The 25,620-nt window shown below is 46.5% G+C and overlaps 1 protein-coding gene across 4 annotated transcripts in view; it reads right to left on the bottom strand.

The window, feature by feature from the left end:
- TNC (tenascin C) overlaps positions 1-25,620 on the bottom strand; it is a 66,859-nt gene that overhangs the window by 23,576 nt on the left and 17,663 nt on the right. For 2 of the 4 annotated variants that reach the window (XM_085077220.1, XM_085077221.1), the window contains exons 2-10: positions 20,482-21,064; positions 18,322-19,542; positions 16,872-17,135; positions 15,783-15,898; positions 15,546-15,702; positions 14,690-14,959; positions 13,478-13,663; positions 13,130-13,219; positions 12,225-12,488 (exon numbers count right to left, since the gene is read on the bottom strand). In XM_085077220.1, coding sequence (XP_084933346.1) covers positions 12,225-12,488; positions 13,130-13,219; positions 13,478-13,663; positions 14,690-14,959; positions 15,546-15,702; positions 15,783-15,898; positions 16,872-17,135; positions 18,322-19,542; positions 20,482-20,944 — 3,031 coding nt within the window. In that variant the 5' untranslated portion in view covers positions 20,945-21,064. Of the gene's footprint in view, positions 1-181; positions 455-1,507; positions 1,781-3,774; positions 4,048-12,224; positions 12,489-13,129; positions 13,220-13,477; positions 13,664-14,689; positions 14,960-15,545; positions 15,703-15,782; positions 15,899-16,871; positions 17,136-18,321; positions 19,543-20,481; positions 21,065-25,620 lie in introns of all 4 variants that reach the window. The other 2 variants (XM_085077218.1, XM_085077219.1) reach the window with 2 other exon arrangements.

Raw genomic sequence — 25,620 nt, 5'->3', positions numbered from 1 at the left:
AGCCTTTTCCATTGTCTCATAACTCTCTTTTTCAGAGTATTTCAGCCTCCCCTTGTGGTGATGTCCATGTAATTCCCCAAAGGAACAATGATGAGTTGGAGCCACGTTTTAGAGCAGTTCGGTGGACAGCAAGAGAAAGGAGAACAAAAAAGCAAACCTGGAAGGTGAAACAGTGAAATACCTGTGGTTGCCATGGCTGTCAAGGTCTGCCCACCTTGCCCATCAATTACCCCATGGAGCTGGACTGTGTAATTAGTGGCAGATTTCAGGTTGGTCACCACGTGGTGCCGAGAGTCCCCCGGCACTGTGAGCACCAGGGAGTCCAAGGGGAAGTCAGAGTTCCTGACTTCCAGAATAAAATGGTCAAAGGCCTTGTCCTGTGCCTCCCAGGTGAGTGACAGGCTGGCTGAGGTAGTGTTTGAGACACTGAGTGTGCTAAGGAGAGGTTCCTCTACTACGGGAAGAAAACAAATGGAAATGGATTGCAGTTATTAAAAGACAAAGCAACAAAATAAACTAATAGAGAAGTTCAGATTCCCATGGCCACGGGTCACAAAGGTCACCCGGCCTTGTGTTTCCCTGTTTTCCATACCATTACCCCTGCAGTCACCCTGACCCTGCCACCCATCATTAAATGAGGATATTCACAGCCTGCTGCTGCTGGAAACTGAAATTATGTTATCTGAGAGCTGAGATTTGACATTTTGCTTTCACTGACCACATTACTCCATTCCTATGACAAATCACTATGGCAACTTTTCCTAGAGGGGCAAAATTTGGTGGAGGTCTGAAATGATCACAACATGAGCCATTATCTGCCTACAAGAGCAATGTTCTGTTTCTGTAGTCCAGTCCTCACCTTCCACTCTCACCCTGAGCATTTGATTTCCCTGTCTTTCCTGGAAAAGCTGTCAGCTGTAAAACCTTGAGATGTGCCATGTGCCAACAACTCAGCTCCTGCTTGCTCCATTCTCTGACTTTAACTCAAATGGACTTTTTCAATCTCTCACCCAACATAACCTGAATACTGAAGCTGAATTCAAGCAATGAAGGTGCCTTGCAGGACTGTGCTGGCAGAGATTGAAACATGCCTGACACATTTTGGGAGAATCAGGATAAATCTGTGTCTAGAAATGAGCTTATATGACAGAAATTGTGTTTGCTCTGCTGTGGGACAGATGCAAACGCAGGTTGGAAGATGAATGTAAAGAACCATCTCCTGCTTGGTCCTGGGGGAATTTCCTTTGCTTCTCTGCCTCAGAGGTCTCCCCAACCTCAATGTTTGAATTTATGGTGTGAATGCAATCCCAGCACAATGTGACTGGATGGCACAGTGCCTTAACATCCACAGCTCCCAGTATCCCCCGCTGGTGTTCCTTGGAAGGTGCAGAGGCAGAGGATTAGGGGATGGCTGAGCTGCTGGGGCAGCTGTGGGCAGGGAAAGGGGCACAACCTGTAAGGAAGAGCTCAGAAGAGCAGAGTTAGCACCGAGGCAGGCTCTGTGTACCTGTGGTGGCTGCAGCACTGATGACCTGAGTGCGAAACCCGCCCGAGATCCCGGAGAGGTAGACAATGAAATCAGTGCTGGGAGAAAGCCCTGAGATATGAGCAGTCCTGGAGCTGCCGGAGAGGTTGAACTCCATGGGCTCCAGCAACCTGTTAGAATCAATAATTTCAATGGTAAAGACGTCGAAGTCGCCGTTGGAGGCTGTCCAGGAGAGGTTGAAGCTTTCGGGAGTAATGTCGGAAACCATTAACTCAGCAACTGCAGGATGCTCTCCTGGGGAGGGAAACAACATTGGTCAGAACTCCCCCTGCTCTCCTCCTGCTCTCAAAGGCTCCTGGCAGCACTCTGAGCTGGAGAAGAGGGTGTGAGGAAAAGCTTGCTAAAGTACTAAGGGGAAGAAATCAAATTAAAGCATCACAAAATGTTAAATAATTTTAAAGAAGCATTAAAGTTGTGGTTATTTCCCTTTCTCTCCTGGAGCAGCCATGTCTTTGAGGTCTGAGCATGAAAGCAGATGCAAAATAACTTTCTTGAATGCCCCTGGGGCATTTGGAATAGTCAGCTTCCAGTTTTAGGAGAAGCTAAAACCAGAGCCCTTGCTTTATCCAAAGAAAAATCTCGTGTTTTGTTTACTCTTCTACTTTCCCTTTCAGCTTAAGCCTATGAAAGCTGGCTGGCAATTTTGGAGCCAGAGCCAAAATGCAAAACAGGGAGAGATGCCTTGGGGTTTCTTCCTCTCTGCAGACATCCCCGGAGTGCTACAGGAAGGTTCAGATATTTCTGACAATTGCAAGTCCCCAGAAGGGAGGATTTTGAAAAGCCGTGTGCTGAGCCTGACCCTGAAAGGGAAGGGAAAACCTCAGCAGGGCATTTTCTGCTGTTTTCATGAGAGCCAGAGGAAGGGAGCACATTGCACATTCAGGGAGGACACCCATGATGTGTTTCCTGGTTTCTCTCCTTTTGTCCAGCTTGTTGCTCTATTTTCCATGAGCATCTGCTCCCAGCTCCCAGCGAGGACTCTCAAAGCTCAGGACTTTTCCTGGGACACAGCACAGACACACTGCTGCCCAAGCCAGGCTGATTAAAGCACTGCAGACACAAGCAAGCTCTACTGCACTTCATGGTGTAATTCTGATTAGTTCTTGCAGGTATTTTATCCCCTCCTGGGCTGGGTAATACGTGCTTGGGGGAGTCTGGTGGGAGCCAACTCTGGTATCTCACAGAGCCAGGAGGCTGCAGAGGGCTGGAGGGAAGCCCAGAGGCAGCAGAAATTGTCTACAAAAAATTATCTAAAAGAAAGGCCACTGGTGCCCTTTTAGTGCCAATTAATTCACACTGTTCATTGCCAGCGATTGTTAACACCTGGGAGGATCAGAGAGCCACACAGCAGAGATGGAAATATGTATTTGTCTCTCATGGTCACAGCTTGTGATAAGCTCTCATTTCAAATTGCTGCTTTTACATGAGCAGCCAGAAAATTATTTTTGGGCCTCTTGATGGGTTTCATGCAACCTCCTGATAATGCAGAGCTCACCTTCCTCCTTTCAGGCCAGTTTTTTGCCAGGGTAGTTCTGCTGAATTTGGTCTTCTTGCAGTATCTTTTTCAGACCAATCAGACTGTTTGATGATCTTAGATGGCTTTATGTATTATATTAGCCTTAGCAGGAATATAATATATTTATATATTATATTTATATATGTAAATATATTTATGTATTATATTAACCACAGTAGGGATTAATTTGTGTCCTTTCCTACATGAGAACACAGAGAAGGTGTTTGTCCTTGCCCTGAGTCAGAGAAACACAACTTGACCACGCTGAGTCTGAATTCACACAGAAGCTACTGCAGAATTTCAGAGGCAGCTACTGAAGGGTAAAAACCAAACACATTCTCAGGCTTTGAATATCTGGGCTACGGAGAAAGGATTTTTATAATTCTACCAGGCAAGATGGCTTTTCCCAAGCAGGTTTCCCAAGCCAGCTGGGTTTTGCTGTTAGTGGCAGCCAGGTGAGTGAGGAAAGGGAACAAAAAAAGCTGCTCTTTTTTAAAAAAGAGAGGGAAGGGCTGCAGCAGGGCACTGAGGCTCTGTCTGGAAAACCTGCCCACGAGGCATTTCCATGGCAGAGATGCTCAGCCAGGCTCTCAGGAGCTCAGGGCACCCCATGCAAGGCTGTCAGGCAGCAGGGTTTGCTCAGCGCTCGGCATGGCTGCGGCTCACATCCCTGTGGGGAAAAACAGGAGCTGTGGGGCTGGGGCAAAGGTACCTGTGGTGGTCTCAACAGATATGGGGTTGGTCCTGCGGCCCCGAATGAGCCCCTGGAGGGTGATGTTATAAGGAGTGTTGGCCTTGAGGCCGGTGACATTGACGGAGCGCAGTGTCCCCGGCACTGTGACATTGCGGCTCTCCTCGGGGCTGCCAGCCTCCTGCACCTGCAGGACAAAGCTCTCAAAGGGCCCACCGGCTGCTGTCCAGGTGAGCTGGAAACCATCCCAGCCACTCTTGGAGACTGACACTTTGCCCAGCTCGGGTTCCTCCTCTGGAGAAGGACAGAGAGTCAATGCGTTACTCGGGTTGCAGCGCTGCTGGTGTCAGATGGTTTAACGAGGCTCTGTGTTAATTATTTCACATGTGGTCAGGGCCAGGGAGATGCTCCCACACACACATGGACATCCTCAGCTGCCCCACACAACTACGAGAAAATCTCTTTGGAAACATGGCAAAGCAGAGCAGTGAGAGAAGAACTGTAATAATAAATAAATCCTCAGAGACTGCCCATGGAAAGCAGCACTCAGACCATTTTATAGTTTCACCAACATTAATTACAACTCCCTACGAGACAAGGAAGTATTGCTATAACCACTTGATTTTATGCAGTGTTTGCTGAGTAAAAAGTCTGAAGTAACTCTGTTTTAAGGGTAGGAAGGCACAGTTTGGAGCAGGTGGGATACAGATATTTATGCTTTTAATTGCATCCACATGAAGGATGCTGCTGATTCTCCCAAACTATTTCTAACACTGAACAATTAAGAAGAGGAAAATGCCTCCATGTCTGCATGTCTTTGTCTTCCTTTAGCACACGATTCTCTCCACAAAACCTTCTGGTGTGCAGAGAAGTTTGGACTTCCAGAGTTACTGGTATTAATCTAAAATCAGAATGTTCAGGGGTGGCCAAGGAAGCTGGGAGCCATCAGAGGTAACTCTGCTGCCATTAAATCTGAAATTTGAGGTCATTTGCTCAGCAAGAATAAAGAGTTCTTTGTTATGAAGGAGATCCAACTGATGCCTTAACATTAACAGTCACATGGGAAAATGACAGAGCACTGCCTGATTTTTCTACCTGGAAAATCCTGTGTGATCTGTCACTGACCTGTGGCCTCTGATGATTTTCTAGCACCCTTCCGATTTATTTGAATTGCTGACACCTAAGTGCAACAATAAGAACAGAGTCTCTCTGAATCATCCCATTCTGCATGGCTGAGAATTCCTGAGAGTCTCTGCATGAAGGGAAATGGATCTGATTTGTCAATTTTAAACTTCAAATTTATGCAGGTTTTAATACAGAACTTAAAGGGGCTCTGGAATAAATGAAAATTAGGCTCAGCAGCATCACTCCTATGAACTTTCTCCCTGTAAAACCAAAGTTGTTCTTGTAGGACTGCTCAAAGCCTTAGACAGGCAGCTGGGGCTGGATTTTCAGAGGCTGAACACTCATAAAGAATAATGATCTCCAGCAAAATTCATTAACAAATCAGTAAATTGCTACTACTTGGGAACACCAAAGTTTTGGGAGCTTTTCCCATCCTGCTAGAAGGAAAGAGATTGTTTATGAAATAACAATGATGTTCAACAACAACAACAAAATCATTCATGCAGAGCTGTCTTCCCTTATCAGGAACAAAAAGGAGATTCATTGAGGTAAAATATGAATTCTGTCAAAACAACACTGTTACCTGGAAAAGAGAAAGCAGGACAGAAAGGGAACTGGTTGTATCAGAAATCACGATCTGTTGGTGGCAACAGAAACAAATAAAACACATTTCCCTAAAGTGAAAATGAAACCAAAGTTACAGTAAGGTTAAATCATTGAAGTAGAAGTTTGTTTATAACATGCAATGCAGGAACCATCACAGGCTAAAAGCAGTTCAGATTTCTCTGAAAATGTTTCTTGGAGGTTTCCCAGCAAAAAAAATTCCCTGTGTTCTGTTTGAACTGGACAGATCTTTCAGAGTGATAAGGAACTGATCAAATCCTGTGCTGCTCAAGACAAGAGTGGAACTACTGGAAGTCCTGTGGGTTATGTGAAGATCATGAGGAGCCCCAGGGGCTTCTGAGCTGGGCAGGTGAGGGGGCAACAAAGCAGAGCAGGAGCCTTGGGGCTGGAGGATGTCAAATTTTTCTATATCTATATCATCTATATCTATATCTATATCTATATATCTATATCTATGTATATCTATATCTATATCTATATCTATATCTATATCTATATATTTATATTTACATTTATATTTGTATTTATTTATATTATTTATATTTATAATTATATTTATGCATGGGGGATATAAATATTAGATACAAATAATGGAGCTGGGGGGGAGCAGGGCTGGGAGGATCAATTGGTGTTTCACTGATCAATTCTCCAGGTGTGATGATCAGAAGTGCTAAACAGAGGGAAATTACAAATTCAGATTTCCTGATAATAACCCCCCAAACCACAGCTAACACCTGCTCCAACACACTCCATGTGCTGTGCATGGAAAAGCTGAAATCCAAGAAACCAGAGCAATTCTCCTATTTTTGGAGGCTGACTCCAGGCCATGAGCAGAGGGAGCACCAACAAGCACACCTGGTTCTCTCAGAGCCACCCTGAGCTGCAGATCACAGCAACAAGCAGGGATGAGCTGAGATGCTTCCAGCAGGGAACTGTTTCATCCTCAGCTGGTGGAAATCTTTGATTACCTCCAAAGAACTTTCCTAATTACGTCGGATTGGAACCCTGAGCCCTTTGTCTGTGCTGCACCCATCAGTGAATGCTTCTGTACAAATCACGAGTGGAATTCATGCCAAACATCACAAACACAGCCAAACCCAGGCTGAGAAATCACAGCACAAACATGCTAAGGCTCCTCATTTCCAACCAAAAACAGGTTTGGAGGAGTTATCCGTTGTGGTACATGCAGAAAAAGTGAAAGGAGACACATATCCCTGCTTAATTCCTAGGACAGAAAGAGCTTAAGAAATTTTTCTTACAAGAGATCCCGAGGAATGGAAAAGGAAAGCCTTGGAGTTCAACATGCTGAATGCTCTGTGAATATCTCCTGTAGAACTGTCAGCTGCTGAGAATCTGAGAGCTGTGCAGATCACAGGGAGTGTGTTTCTGACCCCAGCTGCAAGGCACCAGGCAGGGGATTCCTCTGACATGCAGAATTATCTCCTCATTAGTGGGAACCCACATCATTTCACACCTCAGTGACTTCCTTGCTTTCATGCTCCACTTGCATTCAATTAGGAGGGAGCAAGTCACCGGGCACCATCCATCAGCTCAGAACAAATATGTACTCAGGATTCATTATATGTCTCCAAATTCACACATACATCACAAAGAAATACATTTTCAGGGGGAGCAAATCAATTAGAAAGGTTTTCAAATAGATGCAAAATGTTATCTCGTAAATATACTCCCAGGTCAAATACAGGAGTGAAAACATTGTGTTCTGCTCACCTCCAGAAAGGAGAGAAGCCTGTGAGGCGAAGGGGAATTTATATTTACTTATATATGTTTATATTTATAATTACATTTCTATTTTCTATTTCTATTTCTATTTCTATTTCTTTTCCTATTCCTATTCCTATTTCTTTATATATTTAAAAATAAATCTATTAAAATTATGCCATGGACTGGACTCTGGGAAACTGAATGCTGAACTGGAAACTGAGGACAAAACCCTGTCATGAGCCCTGAGCTGGAAACTGAGGACAAAACATTCAAAAATACATGAAGGGAAAAAAAATTAGGATGGCATTACACTCCTGATCTACTAAGGGTGTGTGAGAAAACGCTGTGTGAGATCAGCCAAAACTGGCTTCTTGTTTTCCCTCCTTTTCCCTCATTTTACTTGACCATCCCTACAGACATTTCTCCCAGATCCCTGCCAGCTCTAGCACAGCCACACCAGGATTTGGTTGCTCCAATCTGGACGGAAAATGCAGCAGCAGCTCAGCAGTGTTACAAAAAAACCTGAGGGACCAACCACCTCCATGGAATTTGTATCCAGAAATTTGCTGTCACAAGTGGATTCATTTCCTTGTGCCAACTTTGGCAGCTACATGGGAGGTTTTCATGTCCAGGTTGTCCCATGGAACACAGGGAATGTAATTCTGATTATTACCTTGCACTTAATGACTCCACAAATGAATTTGTGGGTGAGAAAGAGTGCTTTCCCTCTACCACAGATATAAACACATATATCCCACATTAAATTTGTTTACCAGGGGAATATGTGGCTTTGTGTACAAACAAACAGGAAATAGAAAAATGAAAATGATATGAATACATGGAAAATATCCTGATACCACAGACAGTATCAATGTTGTTTGTTTAGCAGGCAGAATGCTTTAACAGATAATGGAAAATCTGGAAAACAATCAAACTGTAGAATAACAAGAGCAGTGGAGCTCAAACACTTGATTTAACAATGAGGGGAATAGATGGGCAAAAAAAGGAGAACTCTGGGAAATGTAGGTTGGTGTGTGACAGCCAGAGGATGATTCCCAGTGGTAAGATGAATGAACAGAGCTGAAAGAGAAACTGGATGGATAACAAACACACTCTCTTCCCAGGCTGGAATAGCTCTTACTGTCAGCTTAGCAAATAGCTCAGTATCTCCAGGCTGAGCCTGGCCTGAATATGTCTGCAGTGTGGTGTTGGCCTTTTGAGGAATTCCACTGGAATGCTTCACTGGTGATTTTACTGAAAAGGATGCTCGTGTGCTGCCAGGACATTTCCCCATTTTTTTGGGATAGAGCAAGCAGTATTCTGTATTAATTCTTGCTTCTGACTCTGGGATTTTGTATTTTTTCCCCCAAGAGGGGTTCTCAGCCACTTTCCCAATTCCTCATGTGAGACATGATGACCTACCAAGGCTCTCTTTTCAGTCCCCTTTGGCTAAACCACTTTCTCCTCTCTTAATCAGCTGATCAAACTGGGCTCACAGTGCCTGTGCCCCTCTGAATTCCATGGAGAAACCACTGCAGCACATCCTGAGTCAGAAATACTGGAGTAACTACCACTAAAAATCCTCACCTTGAACTCAAGTTCCAGGTGCTCTCACAGGAGGACTCAGCTGAACATATGGACAATCTTCCCTGGGAAATGTGGTTTCCCAGTGCTCAGCACTGCACTTTCCCATGGAACTCACCTAATCATTCTTCCTGATGTGTCCTTGAGTTCGTATAAAAAAGCATGGCGCAATCTGAGCCTTGGAGAAGCCAGGAGAGGAAGAGGGACTGACGCACAGCACAGACAAGGGCCTTTGGTAAACAGCATAAATCTTCCTAAAAACATCCAGCAGAATGGAAAAGTTGCTTCTCCAAGCCATGCTCTGCTGTACAAGCTCACTTCCAGAGGCAAGGCAGTCTCACATCCACGATTCATCAACAGTTGCTGCACAATCTGGGTCCTTCAGCAGAGGAATTTGAGCTTGGCTCTTGGTTCCTCTAACGCTCACTCATTTATCTCCCCAGGCCTCTCAGCCCTGATGCTTTGCCATCCATCCAGCCCCAGGCCCCACATTGTGCTGGGCAGGCAGAGCTCCAGGAGCAGAGCAGAGAGAACAAAGCTGCAGTCTGAGCGCTGAGCCTGCTCAGAGCTGCCTGACGTGCTCACCCTGCAGATGAGCTGCTGCTCTGCTGGACATGCTCGAGGCAAGGTCCCTCCAAACGAGGAAAATGGATAATTTTCTTTAATTTCTGAGTCAAACCTCAGTGCAATGCTGGGTGGGACCCTTGGGGAGCCTTCACTGAGAGGAGGTACCCGTTGGAGGCACAGCTTGGTGAGGAGCAGAGTGCTGCTGCTCTCCAGCCAATCCACACGCCCTGATTTTATGGGAAGTGTTGGTTTGGAGGCTGTCAATCCCAGAACCCAGGGATTCTCTGCAGTGACACTTCCATGTGCTCCAGCACAAAGCTGCTGCAGCCTCTGGTGTTCACACCCCATGAGACACTAAAGCTGTGTGTTCTGTTCCCCTCAGGACCCCAAGGTCCCTCAGGGAATTCTCCTGCACCCCTGAAGCCTCTGGAGCAGGAAAACTCCCAGAGCCAGGAAGCTCCTCTGGGTCAGAACTCATTGCCTGCATTGGGGTTACACTATAGAGCCACAAGAGACAAACAAGCAAAATACGTGTGAAATATTCAGTATTTCCTTTTCAGCAAAATAAAATGACATTTAGCCAACTTCACTCTCTACTCTCTGCCATCCCTTGAGTGCAGGATTGGGGATATCAGTTAAAAAAGACTTTGTCACTTGAGCTGCACTTCATCCCCATGAAGAGACAGAAAGCAGCAGTGGCTGCCATCCTGCACTACGGAAGATTTTTGTGATGTGTCCTTTGCCAGAGGTTCATGAGCTCTGAACATTTCAGTGTAGGGAGAGTTGATAGTTATAGATGGAGAGTAGGGAGAGTGTGAGAGGGGAGAAAAGGCTCCAACAGAAGATTTCCAGCTCTGCAGCTGACAGAAGCTTTACCCTCAGTGCTGAAAAATCCACTATGAAAGCAAATAACTATGATGTGTGGGAAACTCCTGAGCACCTGCTGGCTTGACTGAACCACCAAGAGGACAGGAACAGTGTGAGATGAAAACCTGGTGATGTGCAGGAGCAAAGAAAGCTGGAAAGAAAAACTCTCAGCCCTTCAGCAGTCTCTGGCTGATCAGCAGGGATGATCTGGCTGATCCACAGATGAGCAGGGATGAACAGCAGCATTGTCTCCCCACCCACCAGGAAGATCCAGGCCAGTCCTGGCTGTGCTGCTGGCATTTCCCACTTCAATCACCCCTCTCTGTCCCTGCCTGCTCCAAGGACTTTCCCAGCAGTGCAGTGGACCCAAGAACTCTGCAAGAGAGGGCAAAAGAAGATTGTTTGCCTTAGCCTGAGGACTTGGGACCTCCCAAGTGCTGGAGAGATGGATGAAGAGGAGTGACTTGAGGGGAGATGGGAAAGCAAACCGAAGAGACCACTTGTCTGGTACCGCCCAGGCTTCCAGGGGATTTCTGCTGCCTCTGGTCTGTGTTTGGATTTGTCCATTCCTCCGCAGGAGAAAGGTCACAGAGCCAGGTTATGTCAACTGCTGCTGTCAGGAGCTGACTGCAGAGCCCTCGTTGTTTACTGGTGCTCTGAGTGAAGACATAAAGCAAATACAGCAGCCAGATGAAGGTATTTCTGAAGAAAAAAAGAAAAGAAAAAAGCAAACCAAGAAAAAGAAAGCACCTTGTGAAGCTTTGGAAACTGGTGCTGGAAAGGCCAGGCTGTGAGATTCCACAGCGCATTGTTCCTGACTTCTCACCATCTCTGCAGACTTCCTTTGAAACCTCCCAGTGTTCCAACACAGAAAGTTGGGAAAATTGAAGCCTGCTCACTCCTGCCACATAAACCTTCAGCTGCCTTTTTTCTGTATGTGCCTCAAGGCTTCCTAATTTTCCCCTGCACTGGACACAGGCTTGGCTTAGGCATCAAACAACTCATTGAGGACTGATGGTTTCCAGACCAAATAATTCCTGGGTTGCAGTTTCCATGAAGCATTCAGAGGTTGTGCTGGCATGAGCATTACCAGGGAATATGAACCCAGTTTGGATAATTTAAGCTTTGTAGCTATTAATTTGTAAAATCCGCAACATCTGGCAGATGATCTTTGGATCATCACAGATAAACACTTTGATATCTGCTAAGGACAATAATTATGGTCCAATTAATCCTGATTTCACTGCCTCTGCTTGCTTAGAGCAGTTAAAGCTTTGCCTCACAGGATTGTACCTGAAGGAACAGAAAGATTCAGGATTTATTGTGTTCTATACTGAGATATAATTCTATATGCTGCAAACTTCAGGTCAAAATGTTTCCCAAAGAATAAAACGTTGTTCAACAAGTCCACTGGTACTGCTCAGTGGGAGTGGTTTGCACAAACAGAGATGGCAGAACCAGACAAATATCCATTGGAAATGGTGGCTGGAACCAGACTGGGACAGGAGCCTTTCCCACTTTTGGATGAGAAAACTGAAATAGGGCAACATCAGAGCCCCAGTGACCCTGCTGAGGGATGATGGCCTGCTGTGAAGAGAGTTCATTAGGCAGGAACAAACAATGTTAAACACATTCTGGTTGCTCTTCCTCTCATTTTTTTGGCTGTAGAAAGCAAAACACGTTAGAAGACACGATGAACAAAAATACCCAGCCTCATTTAAAACAAAAGATGAGTTCTACATTCATGCAGGATGTGAACTCAACAGCTGAGCTCTTTGTGAAGCTTCTCAAAGCATGAGCAAGAAATCGCTGGGGACATGGAGGTGAACACAGCAGGAAGGGAAAGACAGAGCTGTCCTTCAGTCCCTCACGCTGGCAGAGCTGTCTGCTCTGCAGGAGGTTCCCCTGGGATGGATCAAAAAATCAGGTGAAGTTAGCCCTGTGTTGGTCGTCGTGCCTCACCAGAAGGTGTTACTCACCCGTGGAGCCTGTGGCAGTGGTGGGTTTGCTCTTGTGCCTTCCCTTCTCCGCCAGCAGGCTGATGGAATACTCGGTGCCTGCATCCAGCCCCCGCAGCAGGAAGGAGGTGCTGTCCACTGGGATCTCCACCTCGCCCTTCTTCCCGGAGGCAGAGGTGTACACCAGGCGGTAGCGGTCAAACTTGGCCACTGGCCTTCTCCAGCGCAGCGACAGCGTGGTTTCAGTGGGATCCATGACTTCCAGGTCCTTGGGGTTATCCAGATCTGCAGGGTGGAAAAAAGCAGAGTTGGGGTGGCTCTGAACTGCCCTGGGATGAATTTTTAGGATCTGTAGGGTAACGTCTCCACTGTGGGTCTGGCAGCAGCTCAGGGTTTTTTCTGCCCCTGGGACATTTTGAAATGGGAAGTTGATGATGATGATGATGTTTTCTTTTACAGACAAAACCAGAACAAATTGCCCCCACTTACTCTCGAGAGGCAGAAGTAAAGTCTTCAGATAATTTACCTGGGAAAAAGGGGTATTGTGTGAAAAATTCTGGGTTTCAAGGTCAATCAGGACTACTGCAACCACCATTTGTCACATCCAGCTTTTGGCCACCACTTCCTCTCCTGCCAGAAACCCTCACAGACAGAAGATGGCCAGAGAGGTCAGTGTAAGCATAACTATCATTGAGGAGCTCATCTGAAGGTTAAACTCCCAGAGCATAAGCAGGAACAGGAAAAAGAAGTTAGATTCAGAGGTCAAGACCTTTGGGGAAATTTTTTTCTTTCCCTTGAGGGGAAATGTAGCAAAATGAAATCAAGAATTTTCTGAAATATTCCTTCCAGCATCACTTATAAATGAAAGAGAGGCTCCACCTGAGCTGCTGCCTCCTCCAGAGCACAGAGGGGATCAGGACACTCACCAGTGCCAGCATTGATGGTGGCAGGAGCACTTTCCCTGTCGTTCCTCACTGCTGTCACTCCAATGCCATATTCAGTCCCAGGCCTCAAACCTGAGAGATGAACAGAGGAAGCATGATATTCCTGTCCAGGGAATATCCCAGGGATCCAGGGGCAGCCACAGCTTCTCTGGGCACTCTGTGCCAGGGCCTCAGCACCCTCACAGGGAGCAATTCCTTCCTAATATCCAATGTAAAATGTGTAATCTCTGTTTGTTCCTTTCATATATAGTGACCAAAAGGACATTTTTTCACCATGTGCTGTCCCTGGGGTGACACAGCACACCAGTGACAATCTCCCCATCCCCCTACCTGTGAGTGTAGCTCTGGTGGTGGCCTGGCTGCCCTTGGGCACTGTGATCTCCACGTGGTCCCCACCAGAGATGGGAGCAAACTTGATTCGGTAATTATCAACGTTGGCGTGGCTGTTCTTCCACTCCAGGGTGATGCTGCTGTCAGTCTGGGACACTCGCTTCAGGTTCCTTGGAGCATCCAGGTCTGCAATCAACCAAGCAATAAATAAATAATTAGGAATATTTCTCTTCTGATAGCAGTCTCTTGTGACAGTGCTTTTTAGGAGGTGAAATGACCCGTAAAGTTTCCTCTCACATGATCCTGTTGTGCTTTAACTGCACCAACCAAAATTCTTTTAGCATCAAAAGCAGAGTTCACCAGGTTCAGTTCAAGAAATGTGACATCTATCTCCTGAGACAAAAATAACATTTTCTATTTTAATAATGGCTTTTTGTACTAAACAGGTTTTGGGGGAAACATATTTTGATGAAAATACTGTTTTGCTTTATAAATACCTCAGTTTTCAAAAGGAAAAAAGAACAAAGAACTGATCATCTCGAGATCATCTCTGATCATTTCTGTTCAGTAACATCTTGCATTCGTGGCTGGAAGGAGCTCTTTAAGTCTCAAAATTTCTCTATAGAAATTCAATGAGCTTTCATTTTTCACACCTACAGGAGCCTCAAATCCTGCTCTGAAATAACAACTGTATTTTAGGATGAAAAGGGATGTATTTCTCAGCTCCCTTTATGCATCAAGCCTTGATAACCTGCTAAAGGACCCACACTTTCCAAAAGCATTCCCAGGATCACTGAGAAGCAGAGTAAATTTATAAAAGCATGACAGGAAATATTTGCAGAACTGAAGAAGAAAAAAAAAAATTTTTCTGTTTCTAAACTAATTAGGCAAAGTGAAATAAAATGAAATAGGAACTATGGAAGACATTTAGCTCATCAGACAGACAAATGATCCAGAGGAATTTGCTTTTTGAAGTAGGGATTTAGGGTAGGAGAGACAGTAACCTAATTCCCATTTACAAAATACATTTATGTTCTTGTGAGGGACTCTAAATATTTTGATGCAAATGAGGCACAGGAAGTCATTCTCCCCTTTCCTGTACCTCTAAAACTGGGCTGAATTTGTGTGGCTCAGTAACTGCCAACTCCAGCAGCCAGACACAGCCAGCCCAGCAGGATGGGTTGTCCCTTTGTCACCTCCCCAGCCCCTTACCTGTGACAAAGACTTCTCTCACAGGGTCGCTCTCCATGTCCCCTCGGCGAGAGACGAGCGTCACCTCATACTCTGTGTGTGGCCTCAGGTTCCCGATGGAATATTGGTTCTCATCCTCGGAGAGGTCGATGGTTGTCCTGTCCCCTGGGATGTCCTTGGGGCCATAGGTGAGCTCGATGCCTTCGACTTCAGCCAAGGGTTTGGACCACGTGATGAGAGCTGTGGTGTCGGTGACGTCTTTGGCCTCCACCTGGCTGGGGGCATCAAGCTCTGTCACCAAGCAAGAGAGAGGAAAAAAAGGGGCTTTTTAAAAAAGAAATCTTGCCATAAAAACACCCACATTCTTGTGCCTTTAATTGCTGATTCAGAGCAAAATTAAAACAAGTGTCCTCGTTTACTCTTTTCCTTTTCTTCCTATAGTTTTAGACTCCAAATGGAGTCAATCCATCAGAAGCAAATCCATCAAAATTCCTTCGCAGCACAAACTGCCAAAGGAAAGACAAGCAGGAACCCTAAGAGATTCTCCACCTTCATACATTCTTCATGAAAATATCACCAAAATGAAAGAAATCCCAGTAAGAAATTCTAGTTCTTGCTGATGTACATCTTGAAAAAGGAGTAAAAGTGCATACTGCCTGCTACCTTCCAGCAGACCATAAATTTCCTTTCTGGTCAAACAGCTAATTTGGAGAGGAATTATTTTTTCCTCATGTATTCATTAGCAGCTCCACTACTTCCTTTTTCCCCGTATTAACTCACATTGTAGAGCTTGATTTTCTCTTGTTTAAAAACCCCCAAACAGCAGAAGTTTTGTTGGTAGCCAACTAAAAGCAGACCAAATACAGGTTGTGCTTACTTGTGGTGATCACTTTGGACAGCCCTGGTCCTCTGGTGTTATTTTTCACTATGTGGATGGACACATTGTACTGTTGCCCAGGTGCCAACCCTGGCTGCATGTAGGATGTCTCTGGCCTTTTCAAGCTGCTGGTTATGTCACCATTATCATCCTTTTTCTGGAACACATGGAACAATCAGTGAGTAGAAACAGAAAAATCCAGGATTTTTCACTCCTTAGGTGAAACTGCTTCCTCACCATATTATGGAAGACCAGCTCCCAGCCATCGAAGGAAAAGTTCAGAGGGTCCCACTCCACTTGGACAGATGTTTCCCGGACAGATTTGAATCTCAGACCTTCTGGAGCAGGCAGATCTGTGGCAGAAAAAAGGGATATCCTCACATGAGCAGCAAGTTCCCATGAATAGGGCACTGGAGTGGGACAACTTTCCACCACTAGAAATATCTGCCAGGTGGGAATCTGCAGCTGAGGTGGTTAAATTCTCCTCACAGCCAGTTGTTCTGGCTTTGAAGAGACTTTCCTGAGCTGGTTTAGATGTCACCTTGGAGTGAAGTGAATTTTTCCCTAGAAATCTCTTTTTTGAGCCCTCTTGGAAGAAGCCTGGCATGGACATTTGAAGTGAGGGTGGCTGAATCCTGCCCCAGGTCTTTAGAAATGAGCTCAGTGACAGAAGTCAAAGAGCATCTTTTGATATTGGGATGTTGAGGTATGACAGTGAGGTGCACAAAACAAAAAGGAGGATGAGCAACAAAAGGACAGGCAGACAGATAAAAGGCAAGTTGAGTAAAACACACCAAAGTTGCAAACCAAATATAACCTCCATTTTAGCCAAAACAATCTGAATTCAAGTGATTTCATATTGCTGTTTTACATGCTGCTATGTTTTTACCATTTTTTCAGACAGAATACTAGAATTTTAAAATGCACGTTGTAATAAAGAAATGTACATTGTAATAAAGAAGCCAAGGTTCTTAATTTACAAAGACCTCATATTAGGAGACACTGAGAGCAGAAGAGCTTGTGAACTGTGCTTCTAACACAGTCCCTGGAAAAAAAGAGAAAATAGAAGTGCAGAAGGCTGTTTTTGTCCAGGCCAAAAGTTGAATTGGAATAAAAAATACAAAAGAAATAGTATCCCAAAGAAAGGATGCAAATTAATACATAGGAACTGAAAATAGAAAATACAATATAAATAATACCTCCTAAAATAGGGATGCATGTCAACACATATGAACTGAAAATAGAAAATACAAAAGAAGCAACACCCCAGAAAAGGGATGCAAAGGGAGTAGACAAAAGGATGAATACAGGGAATATCAAACTCACATGTGGCTACCCTGGCGCTGACTGGAATACTCTTCTTGTTTTTCAGGATTGCAAAGACACGGATGAAGTACTCCACGCCCGGCTCCAGCTCATGGATGGTGGCAGCCGTGTGGTTCCCTGGCACGGTGAACTGCATGTCCAAACCCCCGCTGCTGGTGGGGACATAGGTGACAAGGTACTCGTTGACGAGGTTCTCGTGCTTCCACTCCAGATTGACAGTTTTATCTGTCACGTTGGTCACAGTCAGCTCAGTTGGAGGAGACACTGGGAATGAGGGGGAAAATAAAAGCCAAAACGAAGTTATAAGAGGTTCTCAAGGCTCAGGAAATAATGACTTGCCCAGTTTCACATTTTCCCAGCAGCAGTTCCTAAGGCTCGTCTCGCATGCAGGGAATGGGGAAGGCATCTCCCTCAAATTAGCTGCTGAGGAAAGGAATGCTCAGCTGATGGAGACTGCAGACATTTCCAGAAGCCACGGGCCAATTTCTGCTCTCACACTTGCACACAACCTCTGGCTGACTATGTTCCAGCTGCTCCTCTCATGGCTGCAGCACAAGGCTGCTCTAGCTGGGTCCTGAGGGATTCAGATGTTTAATTCAACTGCCAGCAACACGTGATTGTAAAGCTACAAGTCCTGGGATTTGCACAGATTTTCCAAAGTAAAATAAAACATTATTATTTCAGTAAATACTTTCTATTGATCTGCCTGTGCAAGAGCACGAAGTGGGGCTTAGGCATCTTCCAGGAGGAGGAGATAAAGGATGGGAATTTCTTTTAAAGGGTATTCATTGTCTTTTATAGTGTTCCCAACCCCAAAGTATTCTTTGATTACTCTACCAAAACTTAGTTTCAAAATTTCTCCCCCGGGACCTACTAAAGAAAACTACCTCATTTATGGTGTATTGCCTGTCATTATCAGGCTGCCAAAATCTCCTATCGATTTCCATGGAGTCAGTGGTCCTGGGAAACCAAGCATGTGACTTTATAGCTAAGTTTCCACTCCAGCTGATTCCATGATTTTCCTTTGAGCTTCTGTCAGATCTAATATACACACCTCCATATATAAACATATATATATATACATACATAAATACATGCACACGTGTAGTAAGAGGACTCTGGAACATCTCCCTTTTTTCCTTAGCTGGAACAGTGCCTTTCAGATTTTTTTAGCATCAAGAGGTGCTGTGAGAAACTGAAGGGTCATGATGACAAATCCCAGCCAATGCTGGCTTCAGCTCCAGTGCCATTGTGGTGGGAGCAGATAGGGAGGTGACAAAGGGACTGCAATGCCGTCATCAGCCTTGGTGACCACCAAGAGTCACCAGAAACTGCTGCACTACATAGCCCTGAAAATTCAGAGATGCCGGTACCTTGGGAAAGGTTCTCAGAGCCTCCAAGGCTGCTGGATGGAGCAAGGGGAAGAACTTCAGAGGGGCATGGCACCTACCATCGGAGCAGTCATCCCCGATGTAGCCGTCCTCGCACACGCAGCGCCCGTCCACGCAGCGCCCCGCGTTGTTGCAGTCGTTGGGGCACGAGCGCTCCCGGCAGTCCTCGCCCACGAAGCCCTCATGGCACACGCAGCGCCCGTTCTCACAGCGCCCGTGCCCATGGCAGTCGTTGGGACACGCCAGCTCGCCACAGTCCTCCCCTGTGAAGCCGTTGTCGCACTCGCAGCGTCCCTCCACACAGCGCCCGCGGTTGTGACAGTCATTGGGACACCGCAGCTCCGCGCAGTCCTCACCCGTGTAGCCCTCGTCGCACATGCACTGCCCGTTGACGCACAGCCCGCGGTTGTTGCAGTCGTTGGGACACCGCAGCTGGCCACAGTCATCCCCGGTGAAGCCCTCGTGGCACACGCACTGCCCGTTCTCGCAGCGCCCGCGGTTGTGGCAGTCGTTGGGGCAGCGCAGCTCCCCACAGTCCTCCCCGATGAAGCCCTCATCACACACGCACTGCCCGTTCTCACAACGCCCACGGTTGTGGCAGTCATTGGGACACCGCAGCTCCGCGCAGTCCTCGCCCAGGTAGCCCTCGTGGCACACGCACTGCCCGTTGACGCAGCGCCCGCGGTTGTGGCAGTCGTTGGGACACCTCCTCTCGCTGCAGTCGTCACCCACAAACCCCTCAAGGCACACGCACAGCCCGTTCTCGCAGCGCCCCTGGCCGTGGCAGTCATTGGGGCAGGTGAGCTCGCCGCAGTCCTCGCCGGTGAAGCCCTCCTCACAGAAGCAGGTGCCGTTGACGCAGCGCCCGCGGTCGAAGCAGTCGTTGGGGCAGATGAGCTCGCTGCAGTCCTCGCCGGTGTAGCCCTCGTCGCACACGCACTCGCTGTCCACACAGCGCCCGCGGCCGTGGCAGTTGTGGGGGCACAGGGGCACGCTGCAGTCGTCGCCCACAAAGCCCTCGTGGCACACGCACTGCCCGCCCACGCAGCGCCCGTGGGCACCACAGCCCCGGCCGCAGAGCTCCTGGCCACAGTCCGGGCCCGTGTAGCCCTCGAAGCACACGCACAGCCCGTCCACGCACTTGCCCTGGTCGTTGCAATCGGAGGGACACGAGGCCTGGCTGCAGTTGGGGCCCTTCCAGCCCGGCTCGCAGACGCAGCCGCAGATCTCGATGCTGTAGTTGCCGTGCCCGCTGCAATAAGGGGTGGTGTCCAGGCGACCTGTGCCAATGAGCCCAAAATCTCGTTACTGCCTTGGCCCTTCCTTAGGTTGCCCATGACCTAAAAGGGCTCTGATTTTCCTAGTTCCCTACAGAACACAATTTCCAGAATCACTTAGTTTCTAACCTTCTTTCTCCAGTGAGATTTACTTCACCGGGAAAGCTTTAATTCGCTGTTATGCCAGGGAAGAGCCCCTGCCAATGACTTGGTAATTGAGCATGCTGGATTCCTCCTCCCTCCTCAAAATCCTCTTCCACTGACTGAGCAGCTTTCCTGACTGCTTCATTAGGGCATGCAGCATGAAACATCATTCATCCATTCACCCCAGAGCACAAAAAGCCAGGCAGCACATTGTGTCATCAGCTGTATCAGCGACTGGGAGGCCACTCTGAGCTCAGAGGGACACATCGCTCCCAAGAAGACTTGTGTTTCTTCTCTTATATGACCAACCCCTTCTTCCCTTAATTTAAAAATTGACCAGACAGATACCTTTCCCCCCTCCTCTAACTGTTTGTGCTTGTCTGTTGCCTTATGTCCTGCTGTATTTTTATTGGTCTCTACTAAAGAAAACTTGGAAGTGAAAATGGTTACATTGGCAGCTTCCTTAAGGGGACAAAAAGTGGAGCCAAGAGCTTGGACTGTGTGAGTTTTAATCTTAACTCCAACACAGATTGTCACTGTGCCCAAGTGCCGTCCCTGCTCAATGCCACAGCTACAAAGGGTCCCAGGCCAACTCCTGACCCACAGATCCATAAAGCCTTGGAACTGTGAATGAATGTACCTTGCAAGCTGGCCAAACACATTCCCAGTTTTGATTATGTTTCAAATTTAACAGGTTGACTTGTGCTCATTCTGGAAACAGATCGGAGTATCACTCTAAACAACATCCACAGCCAGCCCAAGAATTTCCCCCAGGAGCAGCTCCCCAGCCTGCCTTACCTTCTACTGCCTGGGAATTAGGACAGCATCCAACCCCGCTGGCACACTGCTCCCGCAGGGAGGAGACCAGCCCCTCCAGCTCCTCCAGTCTGCTCAGCAGATCCTTAATGTCTGGGGCAGCTGCACAGCCACAAGCCCGGCGGGGAATGTTAATCCTGTGAGTGAAGACAATCTGGTTCCCCTCATTCACCGTGTGCTCCTCGTAATTCTTGACGGGCTCGATTTCCGCCTTCAGGTCGGCGTCGCCGCTCGCCGTGTCCAGGTCCACGGAGCAGAGGGAGCCAACGGGCAGCTTAATGTTGTAGACATGGTTAAAAACCACGGGCTGGTTATCCTCTGGCAAGGTCACGTTCAGCCCAGTCTCCCTCTTGTGCCGGATAATTCTCTTGATGAGTCCCCCAGTGACGTGCTGGGACACCAAAGCGAGGATGGCGCAGGCCAAGACCCGGCTGGGCAGTCCCATTGTTCCCTTGTGAGGCTGAGAGAGTCTTATGTCTGCTTGGCCTTTGCAATCTGGAGCAGAAATTGGAGAGCCAGGCCAAACCAAGCTGGATATCCTTTTCTTTCCTGGTGTGTTTGTTCCCTAAAAGAAGAAGGAAGAGTGTAAGACATGAACTGCAGCTACATCACCCAAGGATGTCGTGGCACAGCTTGGGTTCTGCATCCTCAGAGAACAGGACCATCACACTCCACCCAAGCTGCTGAGCTTGCTCTGGTACAGAACAGTGGTTTTCCAGGATCGCAGTGTGATTCTGAAGGAAATGTCACCAGACATGGAGAAAGCTGCTGTTAGTTCCAGGTTAGAGCAAAAACAGTAGGTTATGGAAAGTTTAACTGCCTCGAGGAGAAGACCAGGGCAAAGAGGCCTGCAGAGTCTCAGCTCAACTGAAAACAGAGGTAGATAAAATAAATATATGTTCTGTAATGATTTAACCAATGTTAAATTCTCTATTTCCTTCACTGCTTGAAGGCTGCTCAAGGTTGGACCAGGTAAGAAACTCAAGACAATGTCAAAAGATGCACCAACACCACCAAGTGCATTCCATCCCTCTTCTATCTATACTTTAAATCACTCCAGTTGCTTTGGAATCTGAACTCTAGGGCTTGTAGCTCCATAGTAAGTTCCACAATATGATGATTTATCAGGAGCATGAAGTGGAGCTCTCTGCAGGTGGAAGGTTCTGGTGTCAGCTCTTGTATCACAGGGATATTTTAGCACAGAACTAGTGAGATACAGGAGAAGCTGAGACTCCAACAGAGACAGCAATAAAACTATGTATATAAAAATGCCTTTTTAGCAGCCAACAACCCTTTTCACCAGGCAGCATTTCCCACTGTCTCATCTTTCCTCAGCTATAACACAATAACTCGTGTACAGTTACAAGCACCTGGCTGGGCTCTACAGCTCTTCCTGAAACTCATTCTTTTCAATTAGCTCCAATATTTCCTCTTCCTCCTCAGTCTGTTCATGTTCCTTTTCAACAGAATGAGCCAGGGGAGTGGAAAGATATCCATGGACTTCCATGCAGGATCAGCTCCTGGGCACGTAGAGTGAGGAGCCGAAGCAGCAATGGACTTCCTGAACAAGCACACCTAATAAATGTCATCTCAGCATTTGTTTTCCTCCCCACTCCCAGAAAAGCTGGGTTTAATGGTTAGATCAGTGCTTTCAGTGGTTGCAAGCTATGAAATGCCAGTAATGGAGGAAAAAGTGATTTATTCTCTAAACACCCCAGTTTGGATGCTGATTTATTTGTCAGATGGGAGACCAGCTTCTTCCACCCTTCTGCTTCCCCCAAAGTGTGGGGATTGTTTTTCCTGTGTTATCCCAGCTGCTTTTGTGGGAGAATGACAAGAATACATCAGACACTTCACTGAAGTTTAGTGGGTTTTTTAGGCAATGTTGAGCTCACTTCACCCCTTTTTACTGGGGAATAAATCAGAAGTAAGCAAGCAGCAGGGAAGCCTTTTTCCTTGTTATGGAAAACCATTCAGCTTTAAGGCATTTCTAACACTTACCCCATTTGCTCAAATATTTCTGCAAGCTCTGCCTGCACCAGAAGAGATCACAGGGTTGTTAATAAAGAGTAACCGAGACAGACATGGTCCAGGTCTCATTTCTGACTCAACTCCTAAACTGGGTTTCCAGTTCATGAAGCGTGGTCAGGACTGTGTTTGAAGTGGGATTTTAGTCTCAAGCTTGGGCTTTGCAAACTGCTTCCCATGCAATTCCATGTGTTATGCACTTTTTGCCCCAAGACAAGGTCATACAGCTAAAATTGGTGCCTAACCCTCAAGTAGTCATTAAAAGGACAGGCTGCTTGACAGATGGATCACCAATGGGAAATGGAACAAACTGGAGGCAGCTCTGCATCTAATTCTCGCTGAATTTGAGTGGAAGTTGAGCATCCATTTCCTTATGGCTTTTGTAAATCCCAGCCTACAGGAACATGGGCCTCACCCAAACCAAGGAAATTGCACTTTTTTCTGCTGACCAGTGTGAGTTGACAAATCACTTAATGATGGTACAAACTGTGCTTTCTTTAGTATGCCTGGGAAATGAAAAACCTGCTTCTGGCAAGAGCTGCTGTCACTGTCACCTTCACCACTGGTGAAAGCCACATGAACACCAGGACTTTGACTGGACACTCACTGCATCAGAGGCAGCCAAACCTCTCAGCTCACAGATGATACTGCAAGAATGAATGTGTCTTGGCTGACATCCTTTTGAAGTTTCTGGAGAACCATCGTGGTGGTCTGGAGCAGCATTCCATGCCTGCTCTGTGACCTCTGTGCTCTGACACCTCCTCGTGTGCTGTCTGAGCTGATCCACCCCCATCAGGTATTTCCCATCCCATCTGCCAAGGGTCCAGCACGATGAGCTGAGCTCCACTCCTGGTCTGACATCTACAGAACAGGACACCTTCCTGCAGTTATTTATACATTAGCCATGGTGTTGGCTGGGAGAACAAAGAGGACATCCTTCTCTGCAACCCCAATTCCTCAAACATTTCCAAACAACAGCTCCGACCACAATGGACCACCCGGGAGCAGGAGGGGAATGGAAGCCACAGCGACTGCCAGGCTCTGTTGTTCCTTCATTTTCCCTCATCTTCCCATCAGAACAGCTCGTGTGGATTGTATTTTGGACCTGTATTTTCTTTGCTGCTGGATTATTTAGGGGCATCTAAAATTCTTGCTGCCAGGGCTGGGAAAAAACCAATCTTCTCAGCATGGGTTTGGCCTTGTGGTCACTGAGAGGAGCTGGGTGAGGTCTGATATCTCTCAGGTCTGGTGGGAGGTTTGTATGACCCAGAGTGTTGCTATTTTTACAAATATTTCGTCTGATAAGGAACACTACTCATCCTAATGTGTTGTTCCTTCAGGTCTTCCTGCCACCCTGCCTACAAAAATCTTGGACATGATGATGTGGAAGCAGAAAATGTTCTGCTTGTCATGCAGGACAATAAATCTGGAGCTCATGTTCTCCTCGTCTGGTCATTGGCACCTTCCCACCCTCCTTGGGCAAGAGTTTTCTCCTGGTCTCCTGCTGCCCGAGGCACAACCTCGATATAAATAACAAGAAAAGGTGCTGTGGCCTCTCACACATCTTAAATATCTGATCCAAAAATAGAGATTGTGAATGGAGGAGCAAATCATGGCATCTCTGCGGTACCAGCTGGGGTAAAAAAAAATTAACAGTCAAGCAGAAAAAAAAAAATCTTATATGAACATTAACTTTGAAAGTTAGATTTTAACCAAAGAGCAGGAAAAGACTATTTCTAGAAACCACTCCTTAAAAACCTGATCAGTGCCTGGTGATACACTTAATAATATGTGGTGGAAATAAGATGGACTGTCATAAGCACAAAGGGAAGGAATAATTTTCATTTCCACTGCAGCCCTTTCATCTGAAGATCTGAAAGCACATCACAGTCTGGCTGTCAAAAGCTGAAAAAATGTTATTAAAAAGGGTTATTTCTTTGTTTAGACATCCCCCCTTCCCCTCGCCTCCCTCCCAGCATCAGAACTTTTTCAGGACCTTTCCATTTAATTAGAAATTTGTTTCTTAATAGGAAATTTTCAGGCAATCTTGGGAAAAAATCCCATGAATCCTGACTCCTGGCGAATACTAAGCAAAGGTAATGTATGAATATTTCCCTTCCCCAAAGCCATATTTGCTGGAAAGCAGCAGGTGTCAGAAATTAAATTAATGTCTGCACACTTGAAAGTCCTGGGGTACAACTCCAGTCTCTCCTGAAAGCTCAGGAATGGCAGAATTGGGAGATGATTTGTGGGTCTGTGGAATGATAAATATGCAGATGAGAGCCCTGTGCAATTTTAATCAAAACAGATTGCAGCAAGGAAGGAATGAAGGTGTTAAAAACTCTCTCAGCTGTCCTTCCTAACGAAGGCAGAAGGCTGATTAGATTTGCTCAGACACCCTCTACATGTCATGACTTGGAAATTAGACATAAAAATGGCAGGGGGAAAAGGAGAGGGAGGGGGAAAAAAAGGAAACAATTCCTCTCAAAGCAGATAATTCCAACATTACAGCAGGAGGGGATCAAATATTGTCAGCACATATTGGATTCAAGCACATCTTGTTAAAATCTGGGCTGGATTGTGACAGGGAGGAAGACTCGGTTGGAGGAGAGCCAAAGCTCTCTCCAGGCAACACAACAAGGAGCATTTTGAGGTTTGTAAATTGCTAACCCCAAAATAGTTTCCTGTGATCTGTTAACTGCAGGAACTTCATGTTTCGAGAGTTTCCACCAAGGCGTGATCTGTGCTTTCCCTGCAGCCTGGGGTGCCCAGCAGAGCACTGACTGTGTTGTCACTGTCCCTTCTCCTTATCCACTGCCACACTGACAAAAGAGCCATGGCAGGGGTTGGATCTGACCTGGATTATTCCCTCCCTGACCTGGATTATTCCCTCTCTGACCTGGATCATTCCCTCTCTGCAGACATGGGGAATTGTTGCATTTTCCCCAAGGAATACCAGCAGTGCCCTTGCACAGGACTCATCAATTCAGACCATCTGCCAGAGGGCATTTTTTACAAGGCAAAACCTCAAAAGATGCAACTTTTCAAGGCAAAAGTGGCTTTGCCAAGAGCATGTGATTCCCAAGGCTCCGG

The sequence above is a fragment of the Lichenostomus cassidix genome, chromosome 17 (genome assembly GCF_008360975.1).
Source record: "Lichenostomus cassidix isolate B80296 chromosome 17, HeHo_3.0, whole genome shotgun sequence".
In the NCBI taxonomy this organism is placed as follows: domain Eukaryota; kingdom Metazoa; phylum Chordata; class Aves; order Passeriformes; family Meliphagidae; genus Lichenostomus; species Lichenostomus cassidix.
This window is presented reverse-complemented; position numbering and strand designations above follow the sequence as displayed.